The sequence below is a fragment of the Cheilinus undulatus genome, linkage group 21 (assembly GCF_018320785.1).
Source record: "Cheilinus undulatus linkage group 21, ASM1832078v1, whole genome shotgun sequence".
Lineage (NCBI taxonomy): Eukaryota > Metazoa > Chordata > Actinopteri > Labriformes > Labridae > Cheilinus > Cheilinus undulatus.
Window position 1 is genome coordinate 5,579,434 of NC_054885.1, and position 18,843 is coordinate 5,598,276.

An 18,843-nucleotide genomic window follows, 5' to 3' on the forward strand; every position below is an offset into this window, starting at 1 on the left:
TGTTGTTTCAGTGATAAAAGTCTTTCAGCAGAAAACTGAAAATGCACATTTGGGCCATTTTCGGCCGAAAATTTTCAGTGGATAAAAAAGGACATTTTTTTAGTGAAATTTTAATTGATATATATATATGAAAATACGCTTCATTTGTCCTGTATGATTTTCTTTTTTATTTGAAGAATTGCACTCTTGATAGCAGGAAGAAAAACAACATAACATCAGTTTTATTTCATGGCTCGGCGCTGTTCCTCGAGTTTCATCTGTTCCGATTCCCCCTCACCTCTGTATCTATTCTGAGGGATTTGAACTGTCAGCTGCGGCTCAGGTTGAAGAGGTCTGTAGTGTCCTGCTCACTCTTCTGAGACTTGATTGTACGTGATGCTGAAGTGTGTGTGGGTTGAAACCACTTTAGAGAACACTAGACAGGATCCTTGGAGGACATTACCTTTGGAGCTGCGTTCAGTGCCAGATTAGCTCTCTCTTTATTAGCGTCCTCCAGGCCTCTTACATTTAATTGAATATTGACCTTACTGCATCATTGCAGGGCTGCTATCAGATGTTCCTGTTTTTTTCAGGAGGGAGGTCACAGTGTTGGTAGCAGCAATAGTCAAGAGTGTGGAGCCTTTTATGGCCATGGAGAATCAATATTTATCTGCACATTATGCATATGCAACTCTGAACCTCCTTTGATTATCTCTATAATGAAGGCCCTGGGGTGTTAAAAAAGTTTTATATAAAACATTGCAAAGTCTAATGATTTTACACACAGAGAGATAAAACAACATAAACATTTTGAATAACACTGGGCTTTTTCTTTTGTTTAAACCTTTTACCTTTAAAGAAAATAAAACAGTAAAACAGTAATCAAGTCACACTTTATTTATAAAACACATTTCACACACAGGCCGACAAAGTGTGCTTGACATTGAATCAATGCTTTGTATTGTGCAAAAGACCCAGCAAAGATCCAGCACTCATTGAAGAGGGATTCAAGATATTTTCAGTATGTCTGTACTGCCAGATAATCACTTAGATGTTAATTTTCTGTAGCTGCAGATTCAGAATTTCTGCTGATATTTCCAGCCAGGATACCTGCCGTACATATCAGCAGAATCTACTCATGTACCCTGTTTGGGGAAGCATTAAGTTTATGGATTCTTCATCAGAACCATGTATACACTGGTTGGCACTGGTTTAAATGAGTTTGGGAATATCAGCATATTAGATTGCAAAACCCTACATGGTTCAACCCTGACACTAATCCACCAAGAGCCTAGCGCTAAGCATCATTTAGTAAAGTACAGTGGTCAGGAAAAAAACCCTTGACCAGGTACAAATCTCAAGAAAAACCAGACTCACGTTGAGCCGTCTGCTGAAACTGTGTTTGGGTTTGAGAGAGGAAGGACAAGAGGAAGAAAAATCAAGTTTTTGATGAAAAGCTTACAAAAAGACTTTGGAAAATTTGCGTTTTTTTTTTTTTTTTTATTCAGCAATATAAAATAGTACGGATGCATGATATCAGTATCGGTAGATAGAATTTCTTCCAATATTTACAGCTGATATATGAGAAGAAGGTATTGGCAGTGTAAATATATATCAGCACTAAATATTAGCAAGATGTACAACTGTGCCATCAGGTTTAGTTGGTTGTCTAGGGCAGTGGTTCCCAACCTGGAGTCTGGGACCCCCTTGGGCGGTGGCAGAGTTTTCAGGTGAGGTGTGAGGCTTCATCTGCTTTCAGGATGTCAAAATAAGATTTGCTTATACTAACTAAAATCATCATAAAACACTTATGAGTAGCTTAGTAACAGGCCTTTGTGTGGGGTTATTTTGTTTACATTGGAACAATAAAACTATTACATTTGTTTTTTTATATCCGTGTATTACCTTTTCATGGGGTCCTGGGTAGGGGTGGACAATTAATCGAAATTAGATTAAATCGTAATTTGGCCTGCTGCTATTTTCAAATTGCAGAAGGTGCAGTATTTCTTTAACCTGGATTTTTTGTCAAAATACCTGTTTAAAACTTTCTTGCAGAGATGTTATGCATTACATGTCAACCAGGCAATGGCATTGCAATGTCACAGACATTTTTTTAGAATAGTCTACAATAATCCTACTTTTTTGTAAAAGTTTCTTATGAAATAGGAGAATGACATAAAAATTATAATTCCCTTCAATACATCAGTTTTTATCCAATTTGCAGTATGAGTCAAAATCATCACAATTGGATATTTTTCAAAATTATTCAGGTCAAATTTTATCTAATATTGTGTTGGTTGTAATATAGAATGATTTATTGCTTGTGTTTGTTGGTAAAAAAAAAAAAGTAATATAAGGAACTTAAGAAATATTCACATATCATTTGCAATTGCAATACTGAGGGAAAAATTTGCAATTAGATTATTTTCCCGAATCATTCAGCCCTAGCCCTAGGGGGTCTCAGCTCTTCTACGATATAAGTAAGGGGGCGCTCAAAGGAAAAAAGGTTGGGAACCACTGATCTGGGACAGTGGTGCTCCTCCTGGGGTCAAGGAGAGGGGGTCAGAAGATGCCTTCCAAAAACTCAAGCCTATTTCTAAATGATTTCATATATTATTCTTTGGCCATTTTTGTAAAAATATATGCATACAATGAATTAGATTTAAAATAAAAACGCTGTTACTTGGTGAGATTTCTTCTCTAATCAAAGTAATGTTTAAAAAAAATCCTTAAAATGCAAGTCTACATATGACTTTTATGAATATGCATGGCTTTGTTCAGCTATGCTTCAGCACACCCCAAGGTAGAGTGGGGTCCCCAATCTCTGGCACCCTTATTTTGGGGGTCATTGGCTGAAAAGTTTAAGAACCTCAGGTCTAGGGTGCCACACACTCAAGGACGCCCTCTGTGAGCCCTGAACGTTTTGTATGAAACCTCAAATGTGAATCAGCTACCAAACTGTCATCTTACCTGCTCTTAGCTTTCAGCCTCTGTGTGCACTAGAGACACTTGGTGATCTTTGCAACAAGTAGAACATGTGTATGCATTGGCTGAAATATGTTTGGAAATATCAGCATATCAGATACTGGTAAAAATCCAGTTACCCCTTCCACTTCATATCTCCCGAAATGACCAAAGAAACAACGGTGGTGGACGGCTCCTATCCCTGCGCTGCAGGACAGAAAGATTTAGAAAATCTTTCATTCCATCAGCAATTAGACTTTATAATTCTACCGTAAACAGATGAGAGCGACTCCAGACAATTGAATTTCCCTGCGGGGATAAATAAAGTTATTGTATTGTATTGTATAGACTAGATGTAACAGAAAGAATCGTGATCTTTTTTAACATTTAACTAAACAGGTCAATAGAGAACCAAAAGAGCAGAGACTGGACGATGAAGCTGCTGGTGTTTGTTTGAGTCCCCCCATTGTGGTGACAATGAAGTGCCACCTGAAAGCAGCATGCAGCCAAACAGTACAGCAGACATGAAACCACAGCTGTGCTCTACAACAGAACACAAAGAGTCACAGTCCTTCCTCTTCGTTAACACATCTTCCCCCACAGTAAAGTCTTATTGTTGATGTGGCTAACACAGCTTTGTGGGACTTTTATAAATAACAGTGCCATGAATGTTGGAGCCCCTCACTGGCCGAGGTGTAGCCTGCGTTTGTGTGCTCAGCACAGTAATGCCAGTCATCGTCGTGTCTTTTCATCAGCTCCATTCATCCCTCTGCCATCACTTTTATCAAACGGGGAACAGAATTCAGCACGCCTGCTTGTTCTGCTGCCACAGACACTAAGTGGATCAAGAGTTAGCCATTTCATTATTGATTTTCACCTTCGTGTAAAGGAGCCAAGATGTCATCTTTTGGCTGACTGTACTTTTTAATTATTTACACCAGTAAAAAGCGTTTGCTCCCTTTGTCTCTCCCTCTCTCAATCTATCTTTATGGCTCTCACTTATCCCCTCTGTCACGAGTTTCTCATATTCATATATTAGTAACATCTATGCTGCTAAAAATACATTCATGCCCTTTAAACAGCATTTGAAGTAACATCTTGTCTCGCTTTTGGATTAGGAATGATAAACAGAGTCAGTTTAGCATTAGACGGAACAAATGCTTATTTTCGTGTGAAGGCTTTGTCCTTATAATTAGATAATTATTAATCTACTTCCTTGTTTAACTTTGTCCTCACTTCCTGGTGTGAACATCAGTACCTTTTTTCCCTAAAACTTAAGTCCTTAACACATAATCTGGAGTTTGAGGATGAACAAATCCACAAATTTCAATCCTTGAAACACAATTTGTGCAAGGAATGATGATGAATGAAGAAAAAGACTTCAGCTGATATAGGTCTGTTGGTCCAGTTTAAAACTCCACTAATGTATTAGTTTGCATGGCCAGTATTTAAAGCTGATAGATTTTTAGAGATGTTGTAAATATCAGCAGAATTGTTCATATCTGCCAGTACTGATAAATTCAATTTTTAATCTTATTTGTGCTGATACCGATGTCATACCAATAATGTTGTACATCTCAGTTAAACTGCAGACTTTTATAGCACTAATAGATATGATTACATCCTGGTTAAAAATGGTCACAAGACTTAATTTTCCTTATGGGCACACAAAGTACAGTTGGTACTAGCCAGTAACTAGCCAGTTTTAGTGTTAATACAAACACAAGTTTTGATTGATCAGAGATGTGATTGATATGACTGCAAGCCAGAAGGTTTTAGCTGTTAGTCTAGAGGCTTTAGATCTGCCTCAGCTTCACCTTGTAATCTGAATTTGACCCGAGAAAGCATTTTAATAAAGGGTTAATAGTTCTATTCATGCCTGCACAGTTGTTCTCTGTGTCGCCCCCACACAACAGGATTTATGATTGTGAAATCTGAGCATTTTTGACATCATCTTCCTCGCACATTGAAGACGGAAAGCCACTCTTAACAAACCAAACACTACAGGATACTCTGGCAAGAAAATCTTTAGAACCATCCACTAATCGGGTCTTGCTAACTTTGGGTGGAAGGGGAGGAATCAGGCTGAAAATCAGCATGATTATCTTGTAGTGTGTGCCCGGCCAAATATAATCAAGGAACAAGGGAGATCAGCAAGGTGCTGGTAGAGCCTTACAGAATATTTTCTTGATTTTCTTTCTCCCATTCATCAGAGCTTGTTGGCTTGTTTTACAAAGTGGAAATAGGGGGCCATCAATAATATCCATATCTATGTTTTAAATGTTACAATCCAATATGTGTCAACATGGAGGCAAACAATTCAGTTTACAGCCATCAAAGGTTTATCAATACAAAGCCCCACACCCATTAATAATAAAAGCACTGCATGTCAGGCTGTTTTATGCAGGGAAACACAAAAGTGAATTAAACACAGCGATATCTGGCAGATGCTGTCAGTCTTGTCTTTTTGTTGCTTTGGTATCAAAACAAATATTCTTATTATTTCATTTTTCCTCGACTAAATTGTTCAAGTTTTGAATGTGCTGTTTTGACAGCTTTGAATTCTTGGTATGATGGAGCCCATTGACTGTCAGCACTGGACCCCTGGATTAGTCGTTATCACGGTCTCCTCACCTTTGCTGGCTGAAGGCTGAAGAAGAGGTGTGATGTTTGCATGTTCACACACTGTCCTCAGCCACTTCCTCCCTCAGCCCACCGTCCCCCAGTTTAGCTGAATAGAAACCCTAAAATGTTACAGGGTGTGAATAAAATGTCTCTGTGGAAGTGTAAGGTGGAAGGAAGGCTCCTCAGCATAATTAACAGTGTAAATGAAAAACGAAGCCTTTTAGCAATGCAGGTGATCAGAGGGCAATGATACATAAAAACAACATGATGAAAAAGCTGTATTGTTAAAAACAACCATCCAAACTTCAGAAATTAGCAAATAAAGACAAGGTGCATGTCTGTTTCTGTTTTTTTACTTCCGCTCCTGTATGAGTAGTCACATAAGTCTGCTGTCGAGCTCTTGATAAGCCTGATCCCAATCTCTACACTAAAGCCTGACCATTAAACCCACGAAGACACCGCTGATGTCTGTGTTGTTGCGCATGACTGTGTGACTTCATGTGGTCGAAGGGGAAATGAGACATTGAAGTGTGACAGAGTGTTGCCCTGGAAACGACATAGGTCTATTATAGTAATAGAATCTATCCTTTGCTTGTATTATGCATTCATTGTTTCATTTTGTGTGATGAATTACATTATAATTATAATTCTAGAAACTAAACAGAGTCAGAAAAGCTTTAACCTGTATAAATTCTTTACTATGTTTTGTCTATCTTGTTATTCTGAAAATATAAAAACACTTAAAAAGGCATAGTCTTCACAACTACAAATCAAAATCATCATAGATCAGACAACACTTAGAGTAGCAGTACTTTTGCAAGACATGGAACTATATCAGCTTTAAATATGAAGCAGCATGCTTCACAGTGAGACAAAAAGTCAAAAAGGATTAAGGGGTAAAGGATTTTTTGTCAATGTGATTTAATTTTGTTTATTTTTAAAGGGACTTATACAATGTCTAACATCAATAAGGATGCACGATATTTGATTTTGTCTGTTTTGCCCGTTCATTATTTCCACACTCATTTTGGCCAATACCGATTCACACCTTTTTCATTGATAAAAAACAAATGTCTCCAGTGCAAAGAGAGGCTGAGTCGAACAGAACTGAGAAAGGAGCGGGAAGTAGACAGGCTGGCAGTTGTTTACTCTTACCCCTAAAATACACCAGATACATCTCCGCTCCAGCACGGCTGCGCTGCAGTTTGACTGCGTCCCCCGCCATCCGTTAACTCCCACTTGACTGCATTTGCAGTGCAGCATGGAGCAGCACCACTGGACTGCTAGACTTGTGAGACTGAGTAGTTTTGCAGTAGTTACAGAATCACACCTGGCTGTGCCAGTTGAAACTACTGAAGTGCCATAAAACATACTAAACACATGTGAAGCCATTGTTCTGAAATGCAGGAGTAGGATGAACTTGATTTCTGTCTGTTTTTTCCTTTCATATAGATTTTTCTGCAGGTCAGTAACGCTTTATAAACAAATTCGCTTATTTATGCTCCTCTGACATGTTGATTGCGGGCTCTGCTCTTCCCCATTAAGACTTTTTGTCAATGTAGTGAAAGGAAAAACAGTCTGGCATAAGTCTGGTGTCAACAGAATATTTTATTTTGAAATTTAACTGGATATTTTAATTTGGTTTCGGTGACACTTCCTGCCTGTTTGATCTGCTCTGTGCTGAGTTTATGCGCAGGGCTTCGGCGTCTGGCAGAAATTGGGGTCCAACCTATCTGCTACAGAGGGCTCCGGACTGCCGGAGCTCTGCCAGAGGAGAGATGCAGAGCAGCGGAGCTGGTGGAAGCTCTTATAGACGTATCTGGTGTATTTTAGGGGTTAGTGTTACGTTTGGGGCTTCATTCAAAATGTTGATGGTACAGTGGTTCATTTTGCTGATATTTATAGTGAAATACTCCAGTGGTAAATTATCAACTGTAATTATTGGCAGACACTTTTATATCTGTTGATTCCAATATCATTCTGATAATAATGTGCAGACCTTAACATAAATGTTGTTTTTGGTTTTGTATTGGTGTAGTATTGCCAAAAAAGCTGGATCAGCATTCCTCACTCTTAGGCTATACTGGAGTAGGAAACCCAGGGATTTTTACAGCCACCAGAGTACATTTATCTCTAATTTTCCTCTTTTTTATTTGTAAATAATCTGCATATGGGCATCAATATCACCCAAGTACAGCGTCACTCTGTGGCTAACACTGCAGATACTGTAATATTCTTTTCTTATCCACTTTGAAAAACAGAAGCAAGTGGCCTGCTGCATTAACTTGCATAAAATTTTGCTTACTTGGGTAGCTTCGTGGAGAATTTTTTGAGGAAGATGGGGATAGAAACTTTGTTTCGCATGACAAAGTAAAGGTCTGTTCCACAGGAGTGCTTTTAGATAAAGGGGCTTATTAAAAGGGTACATTAAAGTCTGCCTCTATTCCGCTGCAGAAAAAAAGAATGATCCTTTGTGCATTAAACAGGAGAAGCCTCGATATCCGTGAGCATGAAGATGAGGATTGGGCCGTGGACTTGATGAATCCAGCCTGTGCTGATAGAAAAAGGTTGCCTTGGGACCTCCAGGCTTTTGCTAACTCATACTTGTTTTCTGCCTCCTGCAGGTGGTTCTTCGGGAAGATTCCTCGGGCCAAAGCAGAGGAGATGCTCAACAAACAGAGGCACGACGGAGCCTTCCTCATCAGAGAGAGCGAGAGTGCACCAGGAGACTTCTCCCTCTCTGTGAAGTAAGCAGCAGTGCACCAATCCACCACTCAGAGCAAAGCATGATTCAGCCTCACACTGTTGTCTATAAATACAGTTTAACATTATCCTTATATCAGAGCACAGCTCCCCCACAGCTGAGCAGGTTCATAAGTTTCCATACTCACTGTGTCTGAGTCATCGCAGCCTCTTCCTTATTCCTGTAAAGTCTCACTGCTGCCCTCTGCTGTTTCTGCTGCTGCTATCTCTGCTCTTCCTGTTTAAGCTGACACGCACAGGACTCATTTCCTCTTACCGACTCTCCCAAAAGTTTCAGCCCGCAGCAGTTTACATGTAAAGTTACAGTACAGACAGTGATCTTAATTACTGTCTGGACTGTCCTGATTTATCTCAGTCAAATGAATCAGTCTGCAGATAACAAACTGACAGTCAGTATAAGATGACTAACACTCAGCCTGACACACACATGCCTCATACACTTGGTAAGTGGGTTTATTGTCTGAGTTTTCATCTTTGGTTATTAGATCTGCCCACAAAATAAGCTTTCTTTAGAAACATGTCTTTGTTGTCTTTTATTTTAGAGAAAGAACATAAATAGCTGAAAGTGATATTTTCCACAGCATTGCAGTTAGGGCTTTCATAATACTGGAGATGTGCTGTGATATTGGAACGCTCCAGTAGACATTAATTTTAAAAGGTTGTATGTTCATCTGACTTTTATCTGATCGTAAAAGTTTACTTTCCTATTTTTCTTAACCAATAACTTGTTGTATTGCAGCACTGACACCAGGCACTGTTGCACAACTAAACGCTGTTTTCTCTCCATCATTAGATAACAAACAACAAGAAAGAGTCAGTGTTTGGTGACTTAAGTTTAGGCATGCGTTGATTAAGCTGGATCAAATCAGATAACTTCATATTCGGCACCAGAATTACTAGTTGGTTGAGTGAATTATTATTATTGTTATTTCATAATTTCAGGCCCATGGCCCTGGTCTAATGCCCTGTCGAAACGGTAAAACAGCCACCCGCAACTAGTAGCCACTGTAATTCCACTTAATGGCTACTATCAGGCTGCTGTAATGCTCTTTATGCCAGGTTTTCTCGCATATGTCCATAAAACTTAGTGACAATATTAAGCACAGGAATGTACCTACAGTGAGGAGTGAAGACGGGTGATGCTAGCGCTGCTAATGCTAGCTACTTAATGTAGACCAACTACATGCTGTCTATGACCTCTCTTGAATAAAAGTGCTCAATACTGACTGTTTTTGGGTTGTTTTATTGTCCTTGGACATCACTTAACAAAGGAATACAGACTTTAGAGATGTTAATCATCTAACTTTGCATCTCTAATGAATGATATGATGATGGTACTTTTTAATGAATTTCAATAGGTAACTGACCAATTCTCACAATCGATTTTGTTCCAAAACACTGTCTAAAAGGTTGTTTCTTAAGTTAAAATGACCATAATCAGACTTTTAACATGAATAGTGCATCCCTATATGTTACCTGAATCTTTAAACCTTGTTATGGTAATTATAACCATCTCTATGATGACACCTGGCATACCACAGCAAAAAAGAAAGACATCTAAGCACTAAATATTGGGAAAACTCTTGATATGAGTTGTCAGAAAATGCAGCTAAACTCCTGCACAATGTTTAAATTGCACAGAATTGTTGGTAATATTTCCAAAAGATTGCCAGTGTTTTTGTGCGGTTTAGACTGAACTTGTCCTGTATTTAACCTTTGTCTAACAAAACAGTGAATAAGATAAATTCACGACAGTCCTGACTATTAATCATCTTAAGCTTCTTTTCTGTGATATGTCTATAACCTCAGTAATGATGGTAAAAATATGTAAAAAAAAAAATTATCATAAGACAGGTTCTGTTGAGCTTAAGCTAGCGATGGCATTCTCACACCTTTTCTCTTCGTGACTCTGTCCAGGTTTGGGAACGACGTTCAGCACTTCAAAGTTCTTCGTGACGGAGCCGGAAAGTATTTCCTATGGGTGGTGAAGTTTAACTCTCTCAATGAGCTCGTGGACTATCACCGCTCCACCTCAGTCTCTCGCAATCAGCAGATCTTCCTGCGAGACATCGAGCAAGTCCCCCAGGTAAGAACCGACACACCTAAGAGAAAAGACTCCCAGATTCAGGCCCCCAAACTAAAATCCCAACAACTTTTTCATAATAACATGCGTTCTGATTCAGATAACCTGCAATATAATAAAGTACATTACAATATGATTAAAAATTGTACAATAGAGGGCATGCATGTGATGTCACAGTAGGCAGGAGTCTGCAGTATCACCCTGTGAGTGGCAGAAAGCATGAACTGATGACAGACATCAGAAGGAAGTTAGCAGTAATCGGCTTTAATTCAGTAGAAAAGTACTGACTTTTGAGTCATTATTTATGTTCTCACAGATAGATCCTTGGCTGATTTCACATTATTTTAGAAGCATTCAAAGCCGAAGGCTTTACTATCACCCTGTCATCACTGCCATTCTGTGTGAAACTCTAAACCATGAATATAGGTCACTTGAGGGGAAATTTTAAATGCTACTGAGGCAGAAGGAGCCTTTTAGTTATCATCAATCTGCACAGATGTGAACGAACCACAACCACGACGTCTGCTGAAAGATTTTAAAGATTTGGGAAACATTAAGTGTATGCTGTCTGTTTTTTTCACCGCTTTTGTTGAGTTTAATGATTCCTCATAGTTAAAAACATATAAAAAGCAAAAAAAAAAAAAAAAAACATGTTGTGTACAGTAGGTGTGATTCATGTGGGTGGAAGGAAGGGGCCTCACTCTGGTTTTGTGGGTTTTGCAAAGTGGGGTTATGTGTGAAATCATCTGTACTCTTCTGAGAATTAATTTGAATATACATAAATTTAACTTTAAGTGCACTCCAACCATAAAACCACAAGAAAATGCATATTGATGTTTTTTCTGTGATTAAAAGGGACTGTGATGAAAATCCACATGGTCTTCTCTCAGTTCAAATCAGACTGTTGGCCAGTAGGATGATGCAAAATGTCAGAAATGTCTCTCTAGATCCTTTACACCCATTTACATCATCGCCTTTATATTATCAATGCTATTGCATCACTGCAGATCTCAGCATTACAGCACAATTCTAAAGGCTGTTAATAAGACAGTAACAGTGAGAATGTGGAGCTGGTATTATTTGTGTAAAAATACTTCTCTTTCAGTAAGAATCGTTCAGATTTCTTGTACAAGTTAAAGGATATTTGTGCGAGTTCAGACGTCAAGGAGAGAGAGGTATAGTGAAGCTGCAGCTGCAGGGACAGAAGAGGGAAAGTGTGAATCCATCCAGAATGTGAAAAGAGAGGAGAGCATGCAGGTAAGACAGATAAAGAGTAGGAGAGATAAAGAGAGTAAAAATGTCTGTGTCAGATAGCAAGTGAAGCAGAAAGAGCCAGTATTGAAATGAATAACAGGAGGTTTATGGTATATGTGAAACATATTCCCTGGAGTATTTAGATTGCAGATTTACTGACAAGAAAGTAAGCCTCTAATCTAAGTTAGCACACTCATTGACCACTTTATTAAGTACACTTTGCCAGTACTGCATTGGTCCCATTTTATTCTTCTCAACTGCCTTTATTCTTCATAGCGTGGATTCAACAAGTTCCTGGAAACATTCCTCAGGGATTTTGTTCCGTATTGACCTGATAGCATCACATAGTTTATGCAGAATTGTCGGCTGCACATCCATGATATCAATCTCCCCTTCCACTAAATCCCAAAGGTGCTCAGTTGGATTTAGATCTGGGGACTATGCAGGTCTCTTAAATACAGCAAGCTTAATACCACATTCAAGGAACCAGTTTGAGATGATCTGATGTGAAAATGGCAGTAGCCATCAGGAAAATGGTAACAGTATTTAGGTAAGCTGTAGCTATTAAACCATTGGCTCCCAACCTGGGGCCTGGGACCCCCCAGGGAGGTGCCAAAGATCTTGGGGGGGCCGGAGGCTTTGCTTGCTGTGAGGCTGCCAAAATTAGATTTGAACATATTGACTAAAACCCTGATAAAGCAGTTATTAAGTAGTTTAAACGAAGGTCTTTTTATAAGAAAAGCATGCATAGGCCTTTTTAGGGTTCTATCAGTGAAACTATTCAAATCTATGTTGATTTTTGGCGGCAGTGTGACACTTTTTCTTCGCTCTTGAGTCCTGGGGGGGGCTCCGCTTTTCTTAGATACATGCAGGGGGGGCGCGTCCAGGGAAAAATGGTTGGGAAACACTGGTTTAAACCACGCTTAGATGGAATTAAGGGGCACAAAGTGTGCCAAGAAAATATCACCAACACCTTTGTAGCAACCCTTGTGGGTTTGATGTGCATGTTCAAAGATGCTCCTCTACATACCTCAGCTTTAACGATGTTTATTTGAGTTTTTTTTTTTTTATTTCTGACAAATTAAAATTAATGTTTAAAAACAAAACTAGAACTGACCTCCTTACAATTGAAGCAACAAGGTAGCATGTACTTAATGAAACAAACTAAAAACAAGGTTAAATTCAGCTGTCAAACAAATACAGTCACATGAAACAGAAGTTCTGTTGTTGCAGATTCTCTCATTAAAGAAACAACACTTTTTCAAATTGTCTTCATTTGATAGAAAGGGCAACAAGAAAAGTCATTCAGCTCTAACCTTTGCCGTCAACAAGACTTGTTTGCTGAGGTGTGTCAAGCTGCTACTGGAAACATTTCCAGATATAGGCCTTTACAATAAAAGCACTACTATACATTTTTAACGTGAAGGAATTGTCAGAGGTTCTATGTTAATCATTGGTTTAACTCGGCTTTAGCAGCGGTACCAGCTAATTTACGTGACATAGTCGGCAGCTGCATCTCTGACCTCGTTTATCCCCACAGCCCACAGCTTTGAATCATCATGTACCTCAAACAAGCAAATCATCAGTTTAAAACAGTGTTTACCAAACATTTTTCCTTGGAGCCCCCCCTACATGTACATAAGAAGAGTTGAGCCTCCCCAGGACCCAACAGAGAAGAGAAAGTGACACACTGCCATCAAAATCAACATAGATTTGAATAGTTTCACTGATAAAACCCTAAAAAAGGCCCAAGCATGCTTTTCTTATCAGAAGTCCTTTGTATAAACTACTTAACTGTTTTATCATGGTTTTAGTTAGCATTTGCAAATCTATTTATGGCAGCTTCAGACCAGACCAAGACTTGCACCCCACCTAAGATCTTTGGCAGCGCTGAGCTAAAGGCAAACCATTATGAAGACCCAGACAGAGATGCTCTGCAAAGCACAGACTCGCTTCATGTTGCAGTTAATAGAGATATGAATCTTCAGAAGGAGAGAACACATATTTTACATATATATTACATATACATATATACATATATATATTACACATATATTTTTTCCTTATCACTGTGCTTTACATTAATCGCACCGATGTAAATGGGTGATATTTGGCTCGTTATCTGGCTGCTCTTTAGTGTTAAAGCAAAACATGCTGATGACTGACTCAGACTGAACTGCTATCTGTCAAAAATTTCGCTGCTCTAAAAGTGTTGTCTGTGCACCGTGTGCACCTCAACACCGGTGAGAAAAATGTTGCATAAATCTACAAAACAATGGCAGAAATTCTACTTTTTGCGGTATTGATACCAGTTTACTGCCCACCACTTATCCTAAAAACAATCAATATAATCCAACACCAACTACAGTATAAACAGGCACACCAAAATTAGACTGGAGAGGATTGGAAAAAAGTTGCCTGATCTGCTTAGTCTCAATATCTGCTGCCAGACCACAAACAACCATGGCAGGAAATTCTTGTAAATCATTTTCTCCCTCATTCTGATGCTTGATTTAAACTTCAGCTGATTGTCTTGACCATGTCTACATGCCTCAATGTCTTGGTTACTGCCATGTGATTGGCCAATTAGATGTTTTCATTAATGAGAAGTTAGACAGGTATAGCTAATGAAGCAGTCAGTGAGTGTGTGATATCAAAAAGTGTTCTAAAAACCTTGTTCCTATGAATGATGAAGTGTTTATATTCTGTCTTAATCGAATAGCATCCTTGCTAATGTCTCTCTTGTTCTGTCTTCACAGCATCCCACATACGTGCAGGCGCTCTTTGACTTCGACCCCCAGGAGGAAGGAGAGCTGGGTTTCCGACGCGGCGACTTCATCCAAGTTTTGGATAACTCTGACCCCAACTGGTGGAAAGGAGGCTGCCACGGCCAAACGGGCATGTTCCCCCGCAACTACGTCACGCCTGTCAATCGGAACATGTAAACAGTCAGACCATTTAAACAACAACAACCACCACAACAGCAACCATCACCACCACCACCACCACCATCATCATCATCATCATCGTTCTTGATCTCATCAGCCCCTCATCCAACCCTCCAAAAAAAAAAAAAAATACGCCCCTCCAACCCTCCTCGCCATCCCGCAATAACAGGAGCAGACAGGAAGAAGGCAAACAACCGAAAGAGATAAAACAGGAGTAGTGCTGTCGTAGGCGTCGCTGTGTGGGTGGCAGCTGAGCAAAATCAACTTTTACTTGCGCTGAGAACGTTCACCTCCCCAGTGAACGCCTTGGCGAGGATTGAACCGTCTTTGAGGGAAATCTAAATGCAGAGAAACTAAAGAGTAGTGCACCAACCGTGAAGATAACCAAATGATTCTACCGCTCCCACAGCTGCTTCTGTCGTCTCCTTAACTTCTTAACATTCTGCCTTTCTTTTGTGTTTCTTTCTCTTTCTTTGCCGCATGTTGTTTTAATCACCTAAATGAAATGCCTACCGATAAATCCTAACTCTGTTTTAAAGAAAAAAATGTTAAAATATAAAAAAAAGAAGAAATGGTTTTAAAAAATGTACAAAAAAGAAGAGAAAAAATGATGCAATCTACCGAAAAGCAAGTTTCCATGTCTGAGATCATTGGCACGTGAGCAGTGTACTTCAGCCGTTGGCTGTATAAATAAATCAACTATAGAGAGAATCCATTTTTAAGAATATATATTATATATTTGTATGTGTTTGTCTGTTTTACCTCTCATCACAAATTGTATTTTTTTCCATTTGTAAATTATGTTCAATCTTTTGTTAGTCTGGATAAGACCTAGTAGCTCTAGAATGTGCTGAATTGTCAGTCGAGTTATTTTTTTTTCTTCTGAATCTATCTGAGGGCTCTCAGATAAACACAGCATGAAATTTAAGGGGTCATAAGTTCCATTTGAAGAGGTTTCTCTTGTCTACAATGCAAGGAGAGTAGTTAGTTCTCTGAGAAGAAACTAAAGAAGATAAAATTGACCAGCAAGTCGAGCCATGAATGCTGCAAGAGCTGTTGTATTAAGAAGCCCTGCGTAAAGGTCAGCCACCTTTTCAAAGCCAATGTATTTATTGCAGCCATTTTCCTGGGGCAGTGAATGTAGCTGACTGAGTCCAGACATTAACATGAGGGAAGCAAGGTCGGAGAACTGAACTACATAAACCATGCAAGGGATTTTTAAAAACAGACATGCTGAAAAAAAAAGTAATGTTGTCAATATTCATTTATAAAGAGAATGATGTATGAGGACATGTACAGGTAGTTAACATGCATATTCACAAACAGTCATTACATGCATGCATACGCAGACGCTCTCCTCCTTGTTATACCTGCACGTAGCAAAGAGGCTGAGTTTGGATAATCACGTTGTGTAATCACCGGTGCAGATCAGCAGCTGGCACAGATTAACAGTTCAGAAAACTGAGAGATTGTCTTTTATGCTAAAAGTCGAGAGATCAGCGTTAATAATGTTGAGTTTTTGTTTTCCTTCTGTTTGTGTCCAACGTGGCGTGTGGTCAAGCACTTTTTTTTTGTCAGACATTTTGATTTCTGGTCCAGTCAGTCGATGTGCGTGTGTGTTTGTTTACCGTGTTTGTGTTTTTTTTTTTTTTTTTTTCCAGTTTGTGTTTTCTTGTTCTCTCTGGATAGTGCCTTTCTCTCTGGTGTTTCAGTGTCTCCGACCTGCTACTTTGAGCCCCCCTCCCTTTAACGGGGCCTGCCAGTCCTGCAGTGAGAAACAGTGTACATAATCCAACCTGTCCCATCCAACAATGCCCCCCCACCCACCCAACCAACCTCCCTACATCCACCCGCCTTCACCTTTATCCTCACCAACATGGAACTCTTCTTATTTAAGTGTCTCTTGCCTTGTCTTACCTAATGATACTGTTTTGTTTTTGCTCTTTTTTATTTGCATTTGTTTTTTTGTTTTTTCAATTAATAAAATGCAATTATTAAAAAACGAGAATCATTTTTTTGTTGTGTGTTTTGTAGTGGAGACTTTAGCTCATTAACTTGAAATGGAATTAAACGGGACGTCATGGAAATCCCACTTTACAGTATTTTTGCACATGAACTTGGGTATCTTGAGTATCTATTGACCCACAACATGTGAAAACAAAAAGCCAACCCAGTCCTTCAATGCCTGAAAACAAAATCCGATGGTCCATTCATAGCCTGCTCTCCTAGCAACATCGAAGTGGGAGTCATAATAATCCAGCTTCTCTCTTTTAGGATCTCCACTATTTTTTAACTTCTGCCATTTGTTTGTCTTAGTGGATCTGGCTGCAGACCTCTATGGAGGGTATTTGGGCTCATTTGTTGCAGATCTCTACAATGAGGTGACCTCGACTGAGAGGTGGGACATGATGTACTAACCCTTGTTAGGTTTTTCCTTAGTTTGTGGCGTTATTTCTAATTTTCTCCCCTTCCCTTAACCCTGGCCCTAACCTTTAGGGTTCAGGTGCCTAACCGTAACCTTTCTTTGGGTTTTCCTTAGTCTGTGGTGTGTTTTTTTTTTTTTTTTACTTTTAGCCCACTACCCCTTACCCTGAACCTAATCTTTAGGGTTTAGGTGCCTAACCCTAAATACCTTGGGGTTTTGTGATTGTCTGTGGTGTGTTATTTTTATTTTTATCACCCTAACTTTTATGGTTCAGATTACTAACCCTAACCCTCATTGGGTTTTTCCTTAGTTTGTGGTGTGTTATTTTTAATTTCCCCCCCCCTTGCCCTAATGTTTATTTTTCAGATGCCTAACCATAACCCTCTTTGGGTTTCCTTGATCTGTGTTTTTTTTATTTTTATCCCCCTGACCCTAAGCTTTATGGTTCAGGTGCCTTACCCAAACCCTCTTTGGGTTTTCCGTAGTTTGTGGTCTGTTCTCAGTAAATTCTTTGATGTTTATTCATATACCATGACCTTTGACAGCATGTGGAAAATCTACATCATTCAGTGTGTCATTCTGGTTCTGGCTTGGGTAATGTATGTCACTTCCCGCCAAATGGTCAAGGTCGCCCCATTGTAAAGGACTGCAACAGATGAGCCCAAAACGCCCCACCATAGAGGTCTGCAGCCAGATCCCCTTCATGTTTTTCAAGGCTTCATGTTTTTCAGAAAGGATGTGTCAAATATAATCCTAAATGTTCAATATTTTAAACTTATGTTGACACACTCTGTTCAGCTAATTAACTCAACATCTGTATCTTTTAAATGGTCTCTTCGTCTAGTTCATTAGGGTACACAGTCATGGGGAAGACTGCTGACTTTTCATTTGTCCAGATGACAGTCATTGACAGCCTCTAAAGGAGGGTAAGCCACAGAAGGTCATTGCTAAAGAAGCTGGCTGTTCACAATGAGCTGTATCCAAGCATATTAATAGAAAGTTGAGTGGAAAGAAAAGATGCACAAGCAACAAGGATAACCTCTGCCTTGAGAGGATTGTCAAACAAAATGTAATTAAGAATTTAGAGAGTTTCCCAAGGAGTGGACCGAAGCTGGAGACCGTTCATGAAGTGCCACCACACAGACATATCAAGGAACTTGGCTACAACTGTAGCATCCCTCCTGTTAAGCCACTCCTGAACCAGAGACAATGTCACCTGGACTAAGGAGAAGAAGAATGAAAATGTAACATTTCATTTTGAAATCAAGGTCCCAGTGTCTGGAGGAGGATCAGAGAGGCTCAGAATCCAGGGTGCTTGAAGTCCAGTGTTTTCAGTCTCCACAGTCAGTGGTGGTTTGGGCTGCCATGTCATCTGCTGCTGTTGGTCCACAGTGCTTTATCAAGCCCAGAGTCAACGCTTTCAGCTGTCTACCAGGAGATTTTAGAGACCTGAATGCTTCCCTCTGTTGACAAGCTTCATGGAGATGCTGATTTCAGCAGGATTTGGCACCGGCTCATATCCCCAAAAATAGATAAAGCTGGTTAAATGCCCATGCTATTACTGTGCTCTATTGGCAAGTAAACTCACCATACCTGAACCTGGACATAGAGACTCTCTGGGACACCAGACCCAAAAACATGGATGCCATCAAAGCAACCTGGGCTTCCATTACACCTCAGCAGTGCCACAGGCCCATCACTTTGCCACATTTCTGCTAGAGATATCCATTATTTATCTGTCTCATGCAATTTTCTATTATTTTATTTTTATTTTATTTATTTATTTACTTTTTTTTGAGGCA

The 18,843-nt window shown here is 39.4% G+C and overlaps 1 protein-coding gene across 1 annotated transcript in view; it reads left to right on the plus strand.

Moving 5' to 3' along the window:
- Positions 1-16,531, plus strand: part of grb2b (growth factor receptor-bound protein 2b) — a 63,672-nt gene extending 47,141 nt beyond the window's left edge. The window contains exons 4-6 of the mRNA XM_041778258.1: positions 8,193-8,315; positions 10,249-10,417; positions 14,428-16,531. Of these exons, the coding sequence (XP_041634192.1) occupies positions 8,193-8,315; positions 10,249-10,417; positions 14,428-14,613 (478 nt within the window). The 3' untranslated portion in view covers positions 14,614-16,531. The remainder of the gene's footprint in view (positions 1-8,192; positions 8,316-10,248; positions 10,418-14,427) is intronic.
- The last annotated feature ends 2,312 nt before the right edge of the window (positions 16,532-18,843 follow it).